The 22,822-nt window shown below is 43.0% G+C and overlaps 1 protein-coding gene across 8 annotated transcripts in view; it reads right to left on the bottom strand.

The window, feature by feature from the left end:
• The window catches only part of robo1 (roundabout, axon guidance receptor, homolog 1 (Drosophila)), a 366,932-nt gene that overhangs the window by 39,878 nt on the left and 304,232 nt on the right, over positions 1–22,822 (bottom strand). For all 8 annotated transcript variants that reach the window (XM_058080084.2, XM_058080085.2, XM_058080086.2 and 5 more), the window contains 6 exons: positions 14,463–14,620; positions 9,384–9,504; positions 6,942–7,080; positions 6,737–6,864; positions 1,778–1,902; positions 1,532–1,703 (listed from right to left, as the gene is read on the bottom strand). In XM_058080084.2, the coding sequence (XP_057936067.2) occupies positions 1,532–1,703; positions 1,778–1,902; positions 6,737–6,864; positions 6,942–7,080; positions 9,384–9,504; positions 14,463–14,620 (843 nt within the window). The remainder of the gene's footprint in view (positions 1–1,531; positions 1,704–1,777; positions 1,903–6,736; positions 6,865–6,941; positions 7,081–9,383; positions 9,505–14,462; positions 14,621–22,822) is intronic.

Below are 22,822 nucleotides of genomic sequence, written 5' to 3'. Positions count from 1 at the left end.
TTATTTTTATTTTTATTTTTATTTTTATTTTTATTTTTATTTTTATTTTTACATTTGTTCACTTCCTGCTTTCCTAATATAGTTTAAGTTTTTTTTTTTTAATTTATAGACAGCTGGGATAGGCTCCAGCACCCCCGGGACCCTCGTGAGGAAAAAGCGGTAGAAAATGAATGAATGAATGAATTTTTATTTTATTTATTTAACTATTTTATTTATTTGTTCACATCCTGCTTTCCTAATATAGTTTAAGTTTTTTTGTTTTTTTTAATTTATTTTTGTCACATATCGAAGTACTCGGTGATATGAGCATCCAGTGCCATAATGGGTACCATAGTAAGTGTCAATATAGTGATATATATAGCACATCATGACTGGTTCAAGACTCTTTTGTTATTATTTTGTTATAATTATGTGGGTGAGATGAAAAGAGGGTGTTGATGTTGTGACAGGAAACACAGCAAAGGTAGCGGCGACGAGAGCGTGGGAGATGGAAACAATCCAATTTTAAGACCTGGAGGCAATTTTCAAATCATTTGGCAGCAGGTATTCGAGGAGGTGTACGACAGAAACAGTGCAATTAAAATCAAACAGCTCATTTTTACACAAGTATCGCCTGCGGAGCATCTTCATGCTTGTGATTGGCTAGGAAACTCTTGTCCGCTGATGTTTTTATGTGTATTTTGCTTTCAAATGTAAGTGGCGTAGTTGAACGATATTCTCCTGATAATTATTTCATTCCATCTGCAGTGTCGGTGAATCATTATGTTGTGCTAACGCGTCTAATGGTTGTTATTATTCCGAGCGCTATTGATGACCACTGCCGTCATCTCCAGCAACAAAGACGTTATGAGAGGCCAATCCAATAGCTAACCCACACACGTGCGATTGTGTGTACACACGTGGGGCGCCACCGCTGGGTCTTTGCTTTTTGCGGCGGGGATGCTGCAATTACTAAACATTGTCAGCATGACCCGTAATTACCAGATCTGCCTGCGGAGCAGCGCTGGCCTCCTCGCTTTAATAACTGTTATTATTATCATCCAGAGAGCAAGACAGACAAAGGAGACGTGCAGAGGATACTGTTGTAGGGCTGCAATGAGGAAGAACATTTTACTAAATGAAGGGAGGAATGGAGGTGCACTGTAGATGAAATAATATCGGCTAAGATCTCTATGGGGAATAAGGCCGAGTTTTAGTCCAGCGTGGCTGACACGGACCGGCTCGCAAGGCAATTAGGGGGACCCGAGCCAGACCGCAATGCGCAGCCACAGTCTTGCAATGGTTGACAGCAGCAAGCCAGCCATGGAATACTGAAGGAGACATTAGCCAGCAAAAGCCAAATAATGAGCCACGGTCTGGGTGAGGAGGCACCAGAGAGTCTCCACCTCTGGCGAGCTCAGGCCAAAACCTCACAAGCCTCCGTTTTGGATATTAATATGCTCCGCAGCACAGGCTTTAACCTCATTACTGGGAATATTTAGTGCCAATGATTGTCAAATTCACAGTATTCCAGAAGAAGAGGGTGGCCTACCGTCTGTGACCTCCAGCAGGGCCTTGGTGATGACGCTGCCGGCAATGTTGAGGGCCTGGCAGCTGTAGTAGCCCACGTCCGAGCGTTCGGCATCCGTGATGGTTAGATCTCCTGTCTGGGACACGGAGAAGCGGCTGGCAGGTTGTGGCGGTTGGTAGGAGAACAACAGGTTCTGTAGGGGAGTCAAACACATCAGATACACGGAGATGTCTTGGGATTGGGTGCGGTATTCCGAAGCACCTTTACCTGGCTTCCTTCTCGTTGCCAGAAAATGGCCGGTTGAGGGTTCCCGGTGGCCTCACACTGGAAAGTGACGGTTCTGCCAACGCCGACCACCTGGTTCCTTGGTCTGACCACAAATGCCGGCGGCACTGCAGGACAGCAGCCATGACTGAATGTTATCCAATGACTTGACGCTATTAATTGCGGTTACACTAATAAGCTGCTTGTTAGAGCTAACTTTACATGTAATCACAAAGGCTACACAGATGTCGAGTAATTTGCACGGGCAAGGGCACGGAGCGTTAAAGCTGACATGGAAATGGGGCACTACGTTTGAACCATCTGCTCCACGCCGACGCCCTCCAATAGTGCAGGCGTCTACCAGAGTACAGCGCCCATGCATCTTAATGACACAACGAATGAGCGTCGTCGCCCAATGTCACGCTAGACCTTCAGCGAATGTGTGGAGATGCGGCGTCCGGGCCAATATTTTATGTCTGCTAATGTATTAATCATTTGTACGCCGGCGCTGTGCAATGCATAACAAGCAAGCAATCGAAAAGCTGTCCTTTGAAATAAAGATGTCATTTGTCCGTGAATTAGATGCACTGTTTGGTAATGCATTAAAAGGGAGGGGGGACAACAATAGCAAATAAATGAGGCAGCTTTACCTTTGGAAGGCCCCAAGCTGAGCATATTTTTACCCATTATTGTCCTTTTTGAGTTGCTGTTGCCCGTGACAACAGAGGCATGATTGGTGGGTGGAGAGGTGATGAGAGGAGGATGGATGTGGGGGTGGGGTTGGTGGGTGTTGACAGCTTCCTGTCTCGGGTGACGGGTGACAAGTCAACTTACCAGACACGACTAAAAAAAAGGAAAGACAAACACAACACCTCAATGATGAATAAATAAAACAACATAAAATAACGTGATGTCAATGGGTAAAAACCTTTAATGCCATAAATGCTCCAATTAATTGTCGAGTCGCAAATAACCGCCGGGGTCTTCATTTGGTGTGATATCTAAAAACTTTGCCGGCAGTATTACTGCTGCATCCTAGTACAACAGTGGTTCTGCTGATGCTGTGTTGTGCAATATGCATGATAGTAAATGGAGAGGTGCGTTTTCCTCTCCACTTTCTCATGCTCTCCAAATTATTGTTAACATTTAAAATGCATAAATCAGCTTCCCGGCTATAATTAGACCATGTACAGTAATAATAGTCACATTTCACTGTTGGACATTGCTAAGACTACATTAAAAAGACAGGGAATATTTTGAATTATGCAAAAAAACAAAATGACAACATGATGGAACATTCTCAAACACTATGAAGGTGAACCCTTCCGCACCCTTAATGAAGTTTCGCACTCCAAATGTGAGGCGCGGCTCATAAATAAAGAAAATACAAGGTGAATGTTAACTTGTCACTACAGACTCATAAATCTCCGGCAGCCAATCACTCACCTTATCTAATCTACCTGCAGTAACGGCTCCCACAGAAACATAAACGCTGTCAGTCGGAGTAATGATCCTGGCCCCACCCCCCTGCGCCCGTACCCATTTATGTCCGTCGAAATGCAGATAAGATATTTACAGTACATGAAACATTCCTGGACGTAGAGAAGTGATGTGCTACGCATTCATTTAGCTGTGGCGGAGAATCAGTTCTGTTCATGAAATTAGCCACACAAACCAACACATGTATTTTTTATTATTATATTTATTATTATATTTATTATTATATTTATTTTAATTTATTATTATATTTATTATTATATTAATTAATTTATTATTATATTACATGTATTTAATATTATTTATTTTTTCATATTATTATTTACAAGCACAAATGTCCTATTCATTTGTAGTAGAACATAAACATAGATTACAGTAATGCAATCGTTCAAGTGAAGAATTGGAGTTGGACTACCGGTTTTGTTTTCTAAAACGTTGTTACGTTCATCCACCAGATGGTGCTATTTTTTCCCCATTCAAAGCTTGCAGTGAAATTCCACACCGCTTCCTGTTTTTGGTGGTGTCTTACTACTGAAATTATATGCGTTGTTATTAATGGCCATTATTAAGAGCTGTTATTGGTAATAATAATAAAAAAATATTCCACATTCCTTATTTAATGTGGGTAAAATGGGTGAGGCTTTTGGTTAGACGTTCTTTGTATATGTCAATTTTGATGATGTCTGGCTCGCATTGCCAGGTATCGTTGACACTGCAGCTGATTTGCCTCGCATTTTTAAAGACAAAGTGACAATTTACTTATTTTCCCCTTGATTTCAAAGCTAACATTGACACTTATAGTGCTGAGTAATGACATCCAGACCAGCAGGGGGCGTACTCGCCACCGCAGACCCCAAGGCGCTGACATCAAGCCGCCATTAGCGCTTCATTCAGAGGATTAACATGATTAATCACGAGTCCCACTGGGGATGTCTGTAATGTGCTTTGTGCATCTGTGCTGCACAGTGCTGACTATCAGCAGGCTGCATATCAACAGTGAGCGATGCAAAAATGTGTGTGCGTGTTGAAAGACGACTGAGAAAAACCATATGTACATACATGCATGCACATACACAGAAGAGCGGCGCAAAGAGTGTTTAAAATGTGGTCACCCAGCTGTGTTTTCGGTGTTTATCAACAGCGTGCACACTGCTGACAAGAAAGTTCCTCTCTAAGTTCTTCAAGGATCTTAACATGGGCGGTGAACAACACCGCTCCAGGGACCATTAGTCCTTTCTCCACATCATATATGCTCTCTAAGAAAATAAATATAATGCTACCCATTGGTAAAATAGCACATAATCAACCCAATAAAAGGCTTTTGTGAGACTTAATCTTTAGTAATACACACATGCTAGTATGTGCTTGTCTACTAAATGGCTAAAGTAACAACTCAGCACATGGCTTCCAGCTAAAGTCTCCGCTTTGGTTTGGTGACTTGCCCACTTACGGCTTTCTGCCATCAATTAAGGGGAATATTTTTCTTGACATATTTATAAGTCCCGAGGAGGTGTAGCCGACCAAAATGCACGTGTAAAACAACAATCGGCTGATTTAGTTAGTAACGAGAGAGCGGCACATCGAAAGAAAAACAGCCCTGGGCACCGCTTGCACAGTGACTGCATTGTTCACTGACAATCTGACCATGGAGGGTGTGAACCCCCCCCCCCCCTTTCTGTTTTCTTCTCCTTCGCTCAAAAAGGAATTGATTTGATTTGAGTGATGCATTAGTGAAAAGGGTGTGCCTCGCAAATACCGTTTTGTTATGCAACATTATATAATAAGTGAATCGGCCCTATATTTAACATACATTTTGCTAGGAATTATTATAATGTGGTCACTTAGCTTATTAAACCGTGCACCGGACACTGTAGTCTTTACATCCAACTACCTACACCTTATTTCAGCCCGTTTAGACCCTTTAAAGACCTACAATTACCCAGCTTTTCTGTCCCTTCCTGTAATTAGAAGCATGTCATTTCCAGGCGTGGGACTGTGGCCCTGTTGTCTTTAATTAGCTGGACTACCCAGTGGCCACAGCTTCCCCAGCCGCCCCCCCCCCCCGTGTCCTCGTCTGGGAGCTGAATAGAACTACACCCTGCGAGGTTCCGCCATCGGCCTGATCAATGGGACTATGTAAGAGTAGAGCCAGTAAATACGTTTTTCTTTGGCTTTAGTGTGCCATTGGTAATTGTGTTAGTTATAAAAGAACTACAGAGGCAGTAGCTGATGACATCATAGACAGGCGACGGAGCTGACTTTTAGTTCCTGTGTCCATGTATTAGCAATCTGTTGTGGCTGCTAACATCATTTTTTGATAAAAACGTCAAGAAGCACGCCATGTTTAACCAGAAAATGTAAGCAAAACTGGCAGAATTTGGATCAAAATTCTGGTAATACATGGGTAGCATCTCTTAAATTGTAACTTACTCAAGATGGCATCAAGAAAACCGGCCACAGTGAAGAAAATTTCATTCCCATTAAGGGAGGTTTCAGCGAGAAAAGTGTTTATCGAACCAGCTCGTCAATGCTTTTCTCTTTCATTAAGTAAGCTTTCATCAGGGACAGCGAGGAAGCCAATAGGACGAGTGGATGTATTGACGGCGCATTGGCAGCTGCGGCTAATCTTACTCCCCGAACCAATCTAAAGACCGCTGTCGGGTGTAGAAAATGAAGAAATAATTGCAAAAGGGCAGCCATGTGAGGATGACGCGCCTGGCACAAAATTGCCTTGTCTGGTTATATCTCAGCACCGCTGACGGCTGGAAGTGACATTAATATGGCTGACCTCACCGCGGAAATCTCCTCACCGCGCCACGGCTAGTCCCAATTCCCAACCCCGTTCTGCATCGGTGGCGATGCTGCCGCCGCGGTCCAACTCGTACCATCCCCGTCCCCCAGCCTCCATCGCTGAAAAGCAACTCCAAACATTCCTATTAGTTTGCCGTTAAATGGCCCCCTGTGTTCCCCTCAGTCTCAAGGGGGGCTTCCCCCCAAGTTGCCCTGAATGGCTTCTTTCTGAATGTTCACGCTCTGTGACCGGCTGCTTTATATTCAAACGGTGTTAATAAGACGTCCAATGGAGGAGGCCACCAGAGACACACAGATGTTTACAAATAGCTTTGTGCGGCTTAAGGTCGCCAACTATGCTGCTTCTCCTGAGAGATCCCACAATGAGATCGATTGTCGAGTCAGGCTCCCGGTCGCAAACTTTTATAGTTTTATAGATTCTGCGGGTTTTCTGATTAGAAATCAATTACCTAATTGAGAGGGGATTGCGAGGCGTAATGACCGCATGGTAATAAAGCTGCGGGCTAGTGGTCGGCTTCCATTGCTCTAAAACCAAACAACCTTAAATTGAAATCCATTAAAGCCTCTTTTACACCGAAGTCCGGCCAAACAGCGTTAGAACTGGAGCAGAAGATCCGGCAATAAAGCAGGTAAGAGTAGTGGATGTTGTCTTACCATGGACGGTGAGGCTGGCCGATGCCTCCGCCTTGCCCACCATGTTCTCCGCCACGCAGGTGTAAGAACCGACATCTGCCGAGATCAAACGGCGAATCTTCAGCGTGTGATCCTCCCGGATCTCGTATCTTTGAGGGCATTCAGACATAAACGTTGGTCAGAGACCGGAAAGGATCATTGTCAAGTTCTGTGTCATGATTCGTACCGTCCTTTGGGTAGATCTCCATCGTCTTTCCGCCACCGCACCGTCGGAACTGGGTCACCACGAGCCTCACATCTGAACTCAACGCTCTGGTCCACCAACACCACCTGACTTCCGGGCCGACGCACAAAGCTGGGACGCTCTGTGTCGACCCAAACGGCGGACATGTCAACAAAACATATACTTGTTCATAAAGTTACAGTCTGGTGCTTTTATTTGCTCGTAAATGGAATGGCACCGTAAGTCTCTCGTGTGGGGAGATGAGCGTCGCTGAAACTTTGTTACAGTTTTTGTTGTCTGGAATGAAAACAATAAATTCTAAAAAGGCCAAATTTTGTTTGCAAGCACCACTTGACAGTTATAGGAACAAGCAATGAAGATAGACTGCACACGCTAAATATAGAAAGCTCTCTTTGTCCTCTTGTTTACCAGCTGGGACTCTCAGACTAATTCTCCTCTGAGGAGTGGAAAACCGATAAAGTCCCGAGTCAGGATGTGCTCATGTTGGAGGGTCTGTGGGTCACTGGGGGTGAAATAGGGTGCAGCTGGTGAGGACTGCTGATGTCAGCATGGGATTCATAGTTTAAAGTGTGCGATTGGAGGTCATGTCACAGTCTGTCTGATCAAGGTCACTGACACCATTTAACTCCCTGGGAGACAGACAATGAAAGCTACAAAATCTGGAACAATACTATGAAAAGGAACTGGATAACTGGATGTACGTTAGAGTAGTTAGTGTATAGCTTGTATAGCAGTATAGATATACTATCCACATACAACCACGATTTCAACACAAGTGACTAACAAGATAGATGTCGGGTAGCTATGGTCTGGGGCTGCATGCGTGCTGATGACACTAGAAGCTGTGGTTCTTTCAAGGAAACAGGAAATCCAACCTGAACTGTGACATTCTGAAGCAGAGAATAATCCCATTGTCCCAAAAGAATTGTGTTTTGCCTATAGTCAAACATGGTGGTGGTAGTGTCATGGCTTGAGGCTGCATAAATGCTGCCGTCACTGGGAGCGGTGGTTCATTGAAGGACACAGAAATTCCAACATGAACTGTGACATGGTGGTGGTAGTGTCATGGCTTGAGGTTGCATAAATATTCATAAATATTCGGTTCATTGAAGGACACAGGAATTCCAACATGAACTGTGACATTCTGAAGCAGAGAATAATCCCATTGTCCCAAAACAATTGTATTTTGCCTACAGTCAAACATGGTGGTGGTAGTGTCATGGCTTGTGGCTGCATAAATGTTGCCGTCACTGGGAATGGCGGTTCATTGAAGGACACAGGAATTCCAACATGAACTGTGACATTCTGAAGCAGAGAATAATCCCATTGCCCCAAAAGAATTGTGTTTTGCCTACAGTCAAACATGGTGGTGGTAGTGTCATGGTTTGAGGCTGCATAAATGCTGCCGTCACTGGGAGCGGCGGTTCATTGAAGGACACAGGAATTCCAACATGAACTGTGACATTCTGAAGCAGAGAATAATCCCATTGCCCCAAAAGAATTGTGTTTTGCCTATAGTCAAACATGGTGGTGGTAGTGTCATGGTTTGAGGCTGCATAAATGCTGCCGTCACTGGGAGTGGCGGTTCATTGAAGGACACAGGAATTCCAACATGAACTGTGACATTCTGAAGCAGAGAATAATCCCATTGCCCCAGAAGAATTGTGTTTTGCCTATAGTCAAACATGGTGGTGGTAGTGTCATGGCTTGAGGCTGCATAAATGCTGCCGTCACTGGGAGCGGTGGTTCATTGAAGGACACAGAAATTCCAACATGAACTGTGACATGGTGGTGGTAGTGTCATGGCTTGAGGTTGCATAAATATTCATAAATATTCGGTTCATTGAAGGACACAGGAATTCCAACATGAACTGTGACATTCTGAAGCAGAGAATAATCCCATTGTCCCAAAACAATTGTATTTTGCCTACAGTCAAACATGGTGGTGGTAGTGTCATGGCTTGTGGCTGCATAAATGTTGCCGTCACTGGGAATGGCGGTTCATTGAAGGACACAGGAATTCCAACATGAACTGTGACATTCTGAAGCAGAGAATAATCCCATTGCCCCAAAAGAATTGTGTTTTGCCTACAGTCAAACATGGTGGTGGTAGTGTCATGGCTTGAGGTTGCATAAATATTCATAAATATTCGGTTCATTGTCCCATGTACCCTGATGCCGGCAGCACTCACTCACGGTGAATCTACCACCATCATGTTATAATTGCAAGCAACACACAATTACCTCTGCACTTGTGTTGCTAGCTATTTAGACGGCTGTGTGTTGATTCATTTCCAGTGGACAGTAAGTCTATACTGCTATACAAGCTGTACACTGACTACTCTAAATTAATTCATTTTTATAGAATTGTCCCTTGAAGATATAATGGTTACAGTAGAAAATAGATCCAAGCATGTAAATTACCCAGCACTGTAAGTTCGGCTATTTCGCTTTCCCGTTCGCCGACCATGTTTGTTCCGACGCAGACATACTTCCCAGCATCGCTCTTCCTCGCGTTCGTGATCATCAGCTTCCCTCCACGTATCTGAGGAAGAAAAGCAGGATAGAATGAAATTATTTATGCTTGGGGTAATGCATAGAAAAAGTCTCTATGATCTCACAAAGGTCCTTGCAACATTGCGATAAAAATGTGTCCATGAACACAACTCGTTCCTGAAAGGCTCCATTCATTGCTCGGAGTCTGTTTGGAGCTCACCCCCTCTCAGCTTCCACTTTAAGTCTAAATCACTATCAGTCAGCCTGGTTCCCCTCAAGGTAAGCTGAGCCAAAAAACACTTTCACAATCCAACACAACCGCGGCCCCCCCGAGGGAGCACCTGAGGCTCTGCAGCACCGCAAGCACTTTTCCAGCTGCCTCAAAGACTACAAGGTCCATTACTGTAGAGCGAAATTTCAAGAATTCAGAAGCTTTCTCTGACTTTCTTTTCGCAGCAGCAAGCGAACACTCAAAGAGCGCATAAAGAGCACACACGCCCAGTGTTGAATGTGGCTTGTCCAGGTGAATGTCATGGCTGTTATTTCCCAGGGCTTTGATTACAGACCAGAGGAGCCGCTTTGTTCTCATCCAGACAGGACAAGAGAGCCCCCATCGGTTCTCCTCCCGGCTGACAACCACACCAGTCAGCGCCGAGGTAAGGACAATAACTCGGCACACCAACGGTCTCTGTATCCCGATGGGGCTTAACCTCTAAAATGCACCCATCAGCCCGCAAGGCTGGGACCACCACCTGCAGGCAGGTAACTGATACCATCATTAGGGAACTTGACACACAATATTACCTAAACCACAACTAGAATGACCCTAAGTAGACCGCAGACCACAGACATTAATACAATTTCGTTAGAGGCACTTTTTATTTGATTTAGATAGAAAGATATTGTTTGAATACCTGGAATTCAACCTCATTTTTTTGGTCAGACCATGATAATGGAAGCGAGACATAGGGAAGTGATACAATTTAAGTAATAATTGGGATGTGCACATTTTCCAGACCTTTAACAACTTTGCAATAAACAATAAATAATAAACCAAAATAATTGTTATTATTGTATAGTGGTACATAAAGCACTTTTTTGCTGCATGGTATACTTCAAGTCCTGTGGGGCAAAACTGGCTTTGCCCTGTTGAATATTCATGGTAAAAGAGAACAGGAGTCTGCAGGATGTGAAGAGGAACTGGAAGCTTGCTTTATGTGGGGGCACCCTGTCGTGCTGGAAGGGTTTGAAGTATCATTATGTTACTGTTTGTTTGAGCAAAGGCTTAACAGCTAAAACACTGCGACACCCACCAAGGCCCCAGAGGTCAGGCCATGTAGACCGTATAGCGGTCAGTCAAGGGGGGCTTTGACATGAGGATCCACTTAAAGCACGGTCCACTCTATCCATAGTCTTGGTGTGGCGGTTCTGCAGCATCACAGGGCATATTTGGCGTGCCAGAGCAGCAGGGACTCTTTTTTTTTTTTTTTTTTTTCCTCGCACGTGTACCCCTCCCTGTGCAACACAAGCTGACCATTATGCCGACATTGTGGGGAGATGGCTCCATCCCGTTTTTTTTTTTTTTTTTGTCTACCGCCATTTGGCAATGCTGATAATGCGCCAGTCTCCATTCAGCATGCACCCTCTTTGTGTTCACACAGTGCTTCATTCCCCAGGTTGATGATTAGCTACAACCATTGCACAAAATGAGGGACAAAGTGCTGCATTTGGGGGATTTAGCAAGCAGCTCCGAGCAGATAATGCAGAGAGTTTTTAAATAATGGCAGTTTTATTATTTTGTGCTTATATTTTCCCTGCAAGAACACCACTTTGGGGTAAAAGTGAGCCAGCTGCAGCATCACGGACCTCCCTCACTTTTATGGCCCAGTGGGAAAGTGTTCACCACATGAATACATGCTAAATGTTACAAGCATGTCATTAGTGATTACATACAATTCACAAAAATACACACATCCCGGCTGAAGATGGAAAACACACATGGTTGGGGACTTTGCCGTTGCTACGGCAACAGCATGTTTCGGCATGTCTCACGCAACATTGCAGCCAGAAAGAGAGGGCCCTTTGACGAGCTCAGATGTTGGAGACATTACAAATAATCCCACTTCAGCACTTCCTAACAAACTGTTGTAAACATACCGCATGCTGTCCATTGTGCCCAACACATACAGTACTGACATGGACGTCCTCGCTTGCATCTACGGCCACGCTCGATTGGATTCAGATGCCCCGGGAGGACGGCGAACGGCACTTTAAAAGCACTCCTTCACGGGCGCTCACTTTTCAAGGATTTCTATGAGGTGCTTTTAAATCCACAGGCCCGCCCGACCGACCGCAAGTCCTTTCACCTGTGTTACTGTGAGCTTCCTCGAAGGGTATCAGCCATCCAAGCACAAACAGGTAGCGACGGCAACAACTCGCCTGCGCCATGCGGGGGGGGGGCGTTAGAGATGGATGCACACTGCAGCATACATGAAAGTCAAGATGAAAGACTACACAGTGCTTGAGCTCCAACAGCAGTTATACAACAACACTGAGTGGAAACTGTAAACGTTTACATTGCAGTCTTTGGGAACGTCAAAAGGAGTAGTCTGTGGATATTCTGGAATTAGTCAGATCTCATATCTTACACTAAATTTGAAAAGGAATCAATAAAGTGTTCAGATTTTGATAAGGATTATAATGAAGCACGGCCTTTTCATAAAGAAGATGAACAACCCTTCGTCATACTCTGGGAAAGGAAGTTCAATTTAAACTACAAATGCTTGCTTGTAGATGACTACAGTAGTATTAAAGTATGTATTTCCAATTTTTGGCATGCAGTCCAATACACAGTGTAGAAATCCTCCCCATGAGGACTCGAAGTGGGTTTCAAATAGAGGATAAGGGAATCTTAAAGAACCAAATCATAGAATGAGAAACAGATTGTTTATTCCTGACAACAATACCTAATACAGACTTCCGGGCTTATCTGCAGTCCCTGCATGCCTACAAGTAAGCGGGTCTTATTACAGCGCAGCTGCAAAAAACATCATTCCTTTCCCTGCCCGGCTTTACCTTAAACAGTTGGCCTATCCTGGTGGCACCTTTGTATATTGCAGTTTTATCAACCCTTAAATATGACGGTAATTAAAAATTAAAGATGGAAGCCGTTAAATGATTTCTTTCTAAGAAAAAGAACATCAGATTTTATTTTCATTGCTAAAGCCCTCTGGACATGAAATGACACCCCTATTGTATTATACTCATTTTACACAATATCGTAGACATAAATGCGCTATTTCAAAAGATTGTCGATGGTTGTTGATAAAGTACTACTACTACTACTACTACTACTACTACTACTACTACTACTACTACTACTACTACTACTACTACTACTACTACTAATCTACTTTTTATACTTCACCAGGCTCAGAATTTGCCAGTTACCTGTCTACACGATACCCAACAGGCCCATCAAAATATCCGATCCACCACGCTTCCTCATCTCTCAAGCAAACCCAGCCATCATCATCATCATTTACAGCAGGCTCTCGAACACAGCTGCTGCCTCCACCGCTATTAACAGTGCATTTTCTACCGCGTCTGCCGCTATTTCCACTACTACCCCACCCCTTACTCCCGACCATTAGTGGTGTTTTGACCACCCCTGCGACATCCACCACGTCCCCACGTCCCCACAAAGCATCGGCTCCAGTGTGTGCTGCTTGTGGACTGTCATGGCGAGCAGATTGTTGCCGCCACGGACACGGGGGTTTTGCATAGGAAGACGCCCACAAATGTTGCTCAGATTGAAGTTACAGGTGTCCGCCATGTCCTGGTGTAAAGTAGCAACCATATTTGTAGCAAATTTTGCAACTATGGCGCTTAAAATGTTATTAAGAGCACGCTGGGCTTAATGGGTATTCATGCGTACATACTGTATGTACAATATGATTGCACATAGCAAAAAAATAAGCTGACCACATAAGGGTACAGCCCCCTCCCTGACCACAACAGTGGAGTACATAGGATTGAGGTTTCATGCTTATCAGTGACTGCGGCTGACTGGGGACAGCTATGATTTGTTTCTCTTTAAACCAGATTATGCGCTTGCTCCTTTCAATTATGCCGCTCAGAGGCCAGAAACCGACAGGCTCTGCCAGTGTGGCTTTGAGGGAAAACAAAAGGAGCGAGCGCTTGTATGCTTTATGATGTGACTCGTGATCAAGACCTGGTTTGACCCGTGCACAACAAACCTTGTGGTCGCTGTGATAGCTAACAATGATAAATCGCTTACTCAGCCTACAATAAAGAACGTAATCAGCACTACACCAATATCATCATGGTATTTTTAATTTTACATTATGCAAGCACTCTGGAAAGTGCCAACTATAGTTAAAAAAGTTTCCTCAAAGGAGAATTGTCTCCTGCCTGGACCGCCCTTGCGACTATAAACAGAATATTTTACACCAGCATCATGTTATTACCACTTTGAATTCCCATATAAGCAAAAATGACATCGTGTCCTTATTGCCAAGACATTAGAAACGCAGCCAGACAAACTATAAAAAAAACATCCAGACCCATAACTTTGTTCTCAGTAGCTGCTGAGACTTGCGTGACTCTCCAAGATGGACGGTTCTTAAACAACGTACGTTGCTGATTGACGGCAACGTGCTAACTGTGCCGTTAGCACTGCTGAGTGCACCTTCCTGCCTCCTCATCAGAGTATTTTCAAGCTGATTTCATCAGCCAATCAATGCACTGCAGCTGACTAATGGAGTGAGGCGGATTCTACGCCCCAGTCATTAGGGTTTTAAGCAGCTGCTTTGGATTGGCCGCAAATAATGAGCAAATCAATTTTTCAACAAACAACTCAAGTGGCGATAATGGCTTGCCACACATCGCTGGTCCGTTCTATTTCTTTCCTTCACCATGCCGACGTGAGAAAAGCATCAATATATCGGAGAAATGTCACCTTGAAAGTTCAGTCAATCTACTCACGGTGATTCTTTCATCTCGATCATCGATGTTTATGCCGTCTTTTTTCCAAGAGATGGTGGGTTCAGGGTGGCCGCGCGGTGGTTGACATTCCAGGACCGCCGGCTCTCCGGCTGCCACGATGACGTCAGCGGGGTTCTGTCTGAAGTCGTCACGTAGAACTGCAGAAAGATAAAATTAACGTTAAAAAAATGTGTGAAGAATCAGCGTGTAACAGTTGCAAATATTCCCGTAACATTCCTCGCTTGGGTCTTCTCGAGATTTATTTGACATAAATGCCATCAATATCAAGCATTCCTCAGATTTTGGTACCAAATGATTCCCATCTTCATTTAAAGTTGGTCAGTTTCCAAGTATTTTGTCCATAAAATAAGATAGGAAGGATCGGTTTGGACCGTCATGTGTGGATGGAAATATCAGGAAGGACATTGCTGCCATGGTAAAGAAAGCAGATGTGAAGTGTCATAAAGATGCCACAGCAATTGAAGATTCCGTCCACTGCAAGCGGAAACATTCCAGAACTCCTCATTCCTAACTTTTACTTTCAGTGCTACTGAATACATGCCAGCCCTTCATATGCCAGATATGAACAGATGACTCCAATCTATACGCACGCATAGCTCTGCTTCTCTTTGTATGAGCTTTTACTCCTCAAGCGCTGCACACAAATACAAATCGCATGCTGGTGTTGCTATTATACCCCAAAGTTTGACCCCCAAATGCGCTATACAGAAACACCAACTATAAATTTAGGCTGTTTGTTGTTGTTGTCTAGAGACAGTGCCGCTGAGGAAGAGACAGGAAGCAGAACTGGAGGTAGCAGAGATGATGATGCTGAGGTTCTCATTGGGAGTGACCAGGATGGATAGGATCACTCCTACCAGGAGGGTTTGAAGGAGCATCGTGTGTCAAAAGAAAATACATTTTATGGGTGTAGGGTGTAGGGTGGAAGACTACAGTTCTCATTGGGAGTGACCAGGATGGATAGGATCAGGAAGCAGTACAGTACATGTCAGAGGCCTTGGAGATAAAGTCAGTTATCGGCCAGACTGAGATGGTTGGGACATGTCCAGAGGAGAGATAGTGAATATCTTGGTAGAAGGATGCTGCCAGGTAGGAGGCGTAGAGGAAGACCAAAGAGGAGGTTTATGGATGTAGTGAAGGAGGACATGAAGGAGACAGATGCAGAAGACAGGCTTGGATGGAGGAGATTGCTTTGCTTTGGCGACCCCTGAAGGGAAAAGTCCAAAGAGAAAGAAGAAGATTCAAATCACCACAAAAGTTGGTAAACATCTTTAGGGGAGGGCGGCACGGCGGTCGAGTGGTTAGCGCACAGACCTCACAGCTAGGAGGACCACGGTTCGATTCCACCCTTGGCCATCTCTGTGTGGAGTATGCATGTTCTCCCTGTGCATGTGTGGGTTTTCTCCGGGTACTCCGGTTTCCTCCCACATTCCAAAAACATGCTAGGTTAATTAGCGAATCCAAATTGTCCATAGGTATGAATGTGAGTGTGAATGGTTGTTTGTCTATATGTGCCCTGTGATTGGCTGGCAATCATTCCAGGGTGTAGTCATAAAAGAAGTCATAAAAAGACAAACAACAGCTTGCCACTACTTATTTTATTTTCCCAGCTCGGGAGCATAAAAACCTGAAGGGCCACACATGAAGCAATGGCTTGCATGTGTATCGAAAGCGTGTGCATGGACAAATAATAAGGATTATTTGTGGCTGCTTTGGGGGTTAAAATGAACGTTGGCTTGGTTGTCTCACGCTCCGACTTCACCTCGATGCCAGATAAAAGTCAGCCTCGCTGCAGGACTCCCTCACCTAACGACACAGCCAACAAATTCCTGACTAAACTTAAGTGGTCCTACTCCAACTCACAGAGCTGCATTAAAACCTCCGGTCCGATGGCGTATTAAGCCCAAACAAAAGCTCAGGGATTCATGGGATTGTTTGCTTCTTTGATGCGTCAATGTGATGTGACTTAAACATGAGCGTCGCAGCTGCGGGATGAAGGCTTGCTGAGGTAATTAGACTAGTTAAAAGCAGATGCAGTCATCCAGGAATGCAGATGTTTAAACTAAACATCCGCCCCGACGAGAGCTCCTGTCTCTGTATCAGCAAGGTCGCTGTGTTCTCAAGGGCGCTACTGTAAAAGTAGCATATGTCCGTACAATGCTAACAATTGTTTGGTAGAGGTATCGATGCACTGTAAACCCGAATAAGTTAGCAGAACTCAAAAAAAGTAAGGCAATCATTTTTTTTTGTTCATAAACTCAAACATTTGAGTATATCAGTGATTAAATATTTGGAGTTGATATTAGATATACTTTTTTAATTTTGGGGTGAAAGGAGAAATAGCTTTTTTTTGCATTCTTTCTGCCATGCATTCTCCATTCTTTCATTTTCGTTCTCATTTCAACTCTTTCCATAGGAAGAACGTGTTCATGTGTAACCTACACAGTACAAATCTATCTGATGCAATGGAATTAGTCTTAATTGATTCTTGGTTTGATTTATTCATGTTTAATAGATACTTTTTTTATAAGCAACTAAGAATTCTTTATATTAATCAAAAATTACAAGTTAAATAAACTGAAAAGACAGATAATGCAACTGGCAATCAACATTTATAAGTAGAACTTTTAAGAAAATTACTATACTTATACCAATTAATTATTATGACCATTGGGATTTAGAGTGTCTTAAGTTGTATGTAAACTTACTAAATATAGCCATAGTTCAATTAAATCAAAACATATCAGTTAAAAGTACTCAAAATGGAACAACATGTTAAATAAACTTGACGTAATTAAGTTATTTGAACTAGTATAGTATGTTAGTATAGTTAGTATAGTTATTAGTACTACTATAGTATGCACAATTTAATTCGTATTTAAGTACTTTGAACATTCAGGTTTACAGTGTTTGTCCACAACAAGTGCACGACTTCACGTGAAACCTCGTGGAGGGGTGGGACATCAACAAAAATATCTCGAATTTTCATGCAAATTCGGTAACTATTCCCTTCCTCCTGAGTGCAAATGGTTGAGTCCAAATCTTTGCCTCTTAGATCATATACATGCAGATACAATTCACAGATGAAACCATTCCATCTCCAATCCAAATCTACACCATGACGCTTGATTCAGGATGAAATCAGCTGACTAGCAAGCAAAAATCCATTGCTCAATTTTTTTCATCACTTTTGTTGAATAATCTATTATTTTTGCACATGAAACCCCCCTAAGGCAAAAATTTCTTATTCTCCATGAAGCTAATAAATAAATCAACTGTGCTCGACTATTTTTCTTGTGTTAGAATAACTTATTTTGTCTTTTTTAGTAAATATAAGATATTTGAGAAATTTAATTTTTGAGCAATTTGGGCTGCTGCTTGTTATTACAGAAACAGCACCAATACTGCAGTTTTATTTGCAGTATACTGAGGAATATTCCACTTTTTATCATCTTTCTTTCATGTAGAGAGGGAGTGTGAGCCTACATCCTCAAGAGTAGCAATAAAAGTTTGCGGGGACTTTCCATTTCCCACACAGCCTGTAATAAAAATGGAGCTGGCGATTGAGCTCAGTGACATTCGGTGCAGCTCATCTCCTCGCTGTGGGTCTCTCTCTCGAGACTCCCGTCTTGAAGATGGGACATGCCGGAGGAGAGGAAATGAAAAAAAAGTTGACCCCTGAGAGGACGGAGGAGAGCTGGCATGGTCCGATGTTTACACCAACACTGCTGTGACCTCCACCCCTGCACGACGGCACTCAAACCCCCCTCTCGCCTCCTCCAAACTAACACCTCTTTGTTGTAAACACAGCTGAGTGCGGCCCCAAACATCTGCAATGTGTCCTGTGGGAGGGGGGAGAAGGGGCGCTGCAACCAGACCCAGACCTGGATGTGGTACAAAGCCCCCCACCTAACACTTTTGCCAAAAAATGATCCAGCCTTGTGCTTGAATCAGTTCCCATTGCCCGTGTTCCCTCCCTCCCTCAAGCAAGCCCTGCATGCCTTCCTCCTGAACAGGCCTGCTATGGGAACAAGAAATGGTGAAAAATAGGATGGAAAGCCTCTGACACTACGTCTGTGTGTGTGTGTGTGTGTGTGCATGTGTGTGTGTGTGTGTGTGTGTGTGTGTATGAGAGAGAGATGGGGATAATGAGTCTACTCCAGCATTCTATCTCTCGGAGTAAGCCTGCAGCTGTCTTCCAGTGGATAATATTTCCTGCACTATTAACAGGGAGGCCCGACTCAATGAGTCTGTGTGTTTTCACCAAGAGACCCTCATTTGGTGTCTTAATGTGTGGAAATGAGCCAGAGTCACAGAACATAGTGTGAAAATGTTGTTTTGAGACCCCTGGATTTGTTCAAAGATGCTCATAATGAGATGGGAATGTGGCCTTGGGCGCATTGCCACATACTTCTATTAGCTTTTGGAAGAAAAATAAAGGAGAACATTTTATACAGGAGTGTACATACAAGGCAATATACTGTAAGTACAGCACCTGAAAAGCCACTTCACGGCTCCACTCTTACCACCATTTTTCAAAAATACGATATATGACTTCATAAATCATGCTGCCTTGTCGTTGAATATGCTTATTTTGAGCCCAACTGAAGCTATATGAGCCAAAATATAAATATAAGGCATTCAGAAGAGACGTTCAAAGACATTGTGTTTGTAGTATTCCACACTGGTCACTAGGTGTCGCTAATATTACTGTAATATTCAGTGAATCACGCTTTTATTGCAGGTTTGAATTATCTCACAAGAAACATAATAACCCCTACCATGGGCTACTGTTGCGGCCGTACCCCATGCCAAGCTAAAACTCAACTCTGAAGCCCCTGATGTCACTTCCTGTATGCCCCCACATAGCTCCCCTAGTGCATAAACATGTTTACACGAGCATGAGTCATATTTATGGTCATATTTATTTATTTTTATGGTCTTAAATGGATTAATTTATGTTATTATGTCAAGTATGAATGAATGAATAAGTTCTCTTATTTTGTGTGGAAGTGGTAACTTTTTGGCTTCTTATTTTGTCTTTCCCCACCTTTGGCCATCTCTGTGTGGAGTTTGCATGTTCTCCCCGTGCATGCGTGGGTTTTCTCCGGGTACTCCGGTTTCCTCCCACATTCCAAAAACATGCTAGGTTAATTAGCCACTCCAAATTGTCCATAGGTATGAATGTGAGTGTGAATGGTTGTTTGTCTATATGTGCCCTGTGATTGGCTGGCCACCAGTCCAGGGTGTACCCCGCCTCTCGCCCGAAGACAGCTGGGATAGGCTCCAGCACGCATGCGACCCTCGTGAGGATAAGCGGTAGAAAATGAATGAATTAATAAGTTCTCCTCCTATTTTGTGTGGAAGTGGTAAATTTTTGACTTCTTATTTTGTCTTTCTCCACCTTTGGCCATCTCTGTGTGGAGTTTGCATGTTCTCCCCGTGCATGCGTGGGTTTTCTCCGGGTACTCCGGTTTCCTCCCCCATTCCAAAAACATGCTAGGTTAATTAGCCACTCCAAATTGTCCAAAGGTATGAATGTCAGTGTGAATGGTTGTTTGTCTATATGTGTCTATATCGTAAACAGGTTGTCTATGCTCTAAGTATGAAAATATTTTGTTTATAAATAAGGAATCACAACCAAGTTTGGAACCAATTATCGGCAATAAACTAGGAATTACTATTTTGGAGTACGAAATCTGCTATCAGTCACCAGTTGTGCTTAATGAAGTGACGCTAACGCACATCCAAGCTCATAGTACATGCATGCCTGCCCCAACTGTACGGCCCTGTATGGTAAATGACTACTCAGGTCCAGATAGTATCAAATTAGAGCTAATACAATTAGCTTCCCTCATCACTCGCCTTCAAGACCCGCCTGTAAAGGTCAGCGCTGAAAAGTCTGAAGGTCCATCAGCCCTTTAACTATCTATCCCAGCCACACACCCCCACACACACATCCACACTTTGTCCCAGGAGGAAATTGAAAACAGATGTTTAAATGTCAAATTAAAATGAGATCCTCCAAGCTGCCCCTCCAAACATTAATGAAAACCAAAGGGAAAAAAACACTGAATGCCACACACAAGCCTGGGTGGAAAGATCACATGAGCTTTGTTCTGAGGAAATTAAAGCAAGTTCAACAAATCTTTGGAAGCATACAAAAACATGCCCGCTCGGGAATTAAAAGATTTATCAGCAGGCACCGGGAGTCAATGTTGCAAAAAAGGCACACAGACACAGCGTGGGTCTTCGCCTTTGGTTGCGGTTCACCGCAGGAGAGTAAAAAAGAAAGCAGCAAATAACGGCAAAACACACAAAAACGCAGCTGATAAATACCAAATAAATGTCTTCAATTTTTCTCTTCGTCTTTGTGTAGAAAACCTTCCCTCGCCTTGCAGCATGTGACCTGTGTCAACTCATGCTTCAGGTAGGTAGGTGTGTGTGTGTCTACACGATATCGATGTGCAGCTTTGCTTGTGGGCGTAGCGACTTAAAGCCAACCCTCCTCCTCGTCTTTCTCGCTCTCTTGTTACCCCTTGACCCTCGCTGCCAGCATGGAGATGAGATTGGACTCGGCGGACTCTTGTTTGACTGTTGGCGCCGTGCCCCGTGTCCTCCTCCCAAACCTTCGGCCCCCCTCACTCCTCCTCATCACTGCCCTCGGCGAGACTGCAGTAAGGCCTGAACTTGCCGGTTATATATAAACACATGTAGTGTACACACTGTACAGTGGTGTATAAGACGGCACTATGGATACCGCAGTAGGTCTGAATCCATGCAAACTGGAAAAATCTATTACACCTCTTCAAATATTTTCGACTAAATATAGTTTTTATTTTTGTCTTTATATATTTATTATGTTTTATGCCTTTTTTGACATACAATCATGGTTTTGTTGCTTTTCAAAATGGGGAAAAAAAAGCATGTTGACAAAATAAGAAGCCAAAAAGTTACCACTTCCACACAAAATAGGAGGAGAACTTATTCATTCATTCATTCATTTTCTCACGCTTATCCTCACTAGGGTCGCGGGGTGCTGGAGCCTATCCCAGCTGTCTTCGGGTGAGAGGCGGGGTACACCCCGGACTGATTGCCAGCCAATATATATAAACACATGTAGTGTACACACTGTACAGTGGTGTATAAGACGGCACTATGCATACCGCAGTAGGTCTGAATCCATGCAAACTGGAAAATTCTATTACACCTCTTCAAATATTTTCGACTATGTTTTATGCCTTTTTTGACATACAATCATGGTTTTGTTGCTTTTCAAAATGGGGAAAAAAAAGCATGTTGACAAAATAAGAAGCCAAAAAGTTACCACTTCCACACAAAATAGGAGGAGAACTTATTCATTCATTCATTAATTTTCTCACGCTTGGTGCTGGAGCCTATCCCAGCTGTCTTCGGGTGAGAGGCGGGGTACACCCCGGACTGATTGCCAGCCAATATATATATAAACACATGTAGTGTACACACTGTACAGTGGTGCATAAGATGGCACTATGCATACCGCAGTAGGTCTGAATGCATGCAAATCTTTTTTACTGGAAAAATCTATTACAGTTCTTCAAATATTTTCGACTAAATATAGTTTCGGTTTTTATTTTTGTTTTTATATATTTATTATGTTTTATGCCCTTTTTGTCATACAATCTCATGGTTTTGTTGTTTTTCCAAATGGGGAAAAAAAGCATGTTGGGCTGTCCAGGTTAAAATGTAATATATTCATCGGAAAAGCATTATAATGTCAAGTTTATAGTATAATAGATATACATAGTTGTGAGGGGAGTCACTGGGAAAAATCGATCCTGAGGTTAAAAGCAGTGGTGTCCAAAGTGCGGCCCAGTAGCCATTTAAAGCCAACGGATGTTTTTTTTTTTTAAATTTAAAATAAAATTAAACAAGAACACATTACCAAAAAAAAACCACAAAAATGGAAAAAAACAGCAGTAATATTACAAAAATAAAGACAAAATATTCTGAGAATTAAGTCATAATATTGAGAAGAAAAATAACCTAAAATTGAAATATTATAAAGAGTAAAAAATAAAATTTGATCATATTAGATATAATATTGTAAGAAACAAACACAACAAATAATAAAGTTGCAAATTCAGGAAGGTTAGGTAAAAATATTGTAACACCGACATAAAAATAAAAATGAAAAATTAGCACAATTGGCATAGATGTGGAATACTTACTCAACACATACTAAAAGAAGAGGTCTATTCACTACTTTAACACAACACAACAGACCTCGGTGGAACTTGAACATTTTAGCAGCTTAAAAAAATGAAGTTTGACCCCAAATTCCAAAGAAAATATGATTA

The sequence above is a fragment of the Doryrhamphus excisus genome, linkage group LG8 (genome assembly GCF_037039965.1).
Source record: "Doryrhamphus excisus strain RoL-2023G ecotype Guam linkage group LG8, RoL_Dexc_Guam_v1.1, whole genome shotgun sequence".
Classification (NCBI taxonomy): Eukaryota; Metazoa; Chordata; class Actinopteri; order Syngnathiformes; family Syngnathidae; genus Doryrhamphus; species Doryrhamphus excisus.
The sequence above is the reverse complement of the archived record's forward strand: the minus strand, read 5'-3'. Positions and strand labels throughout refer to the sequence as shown.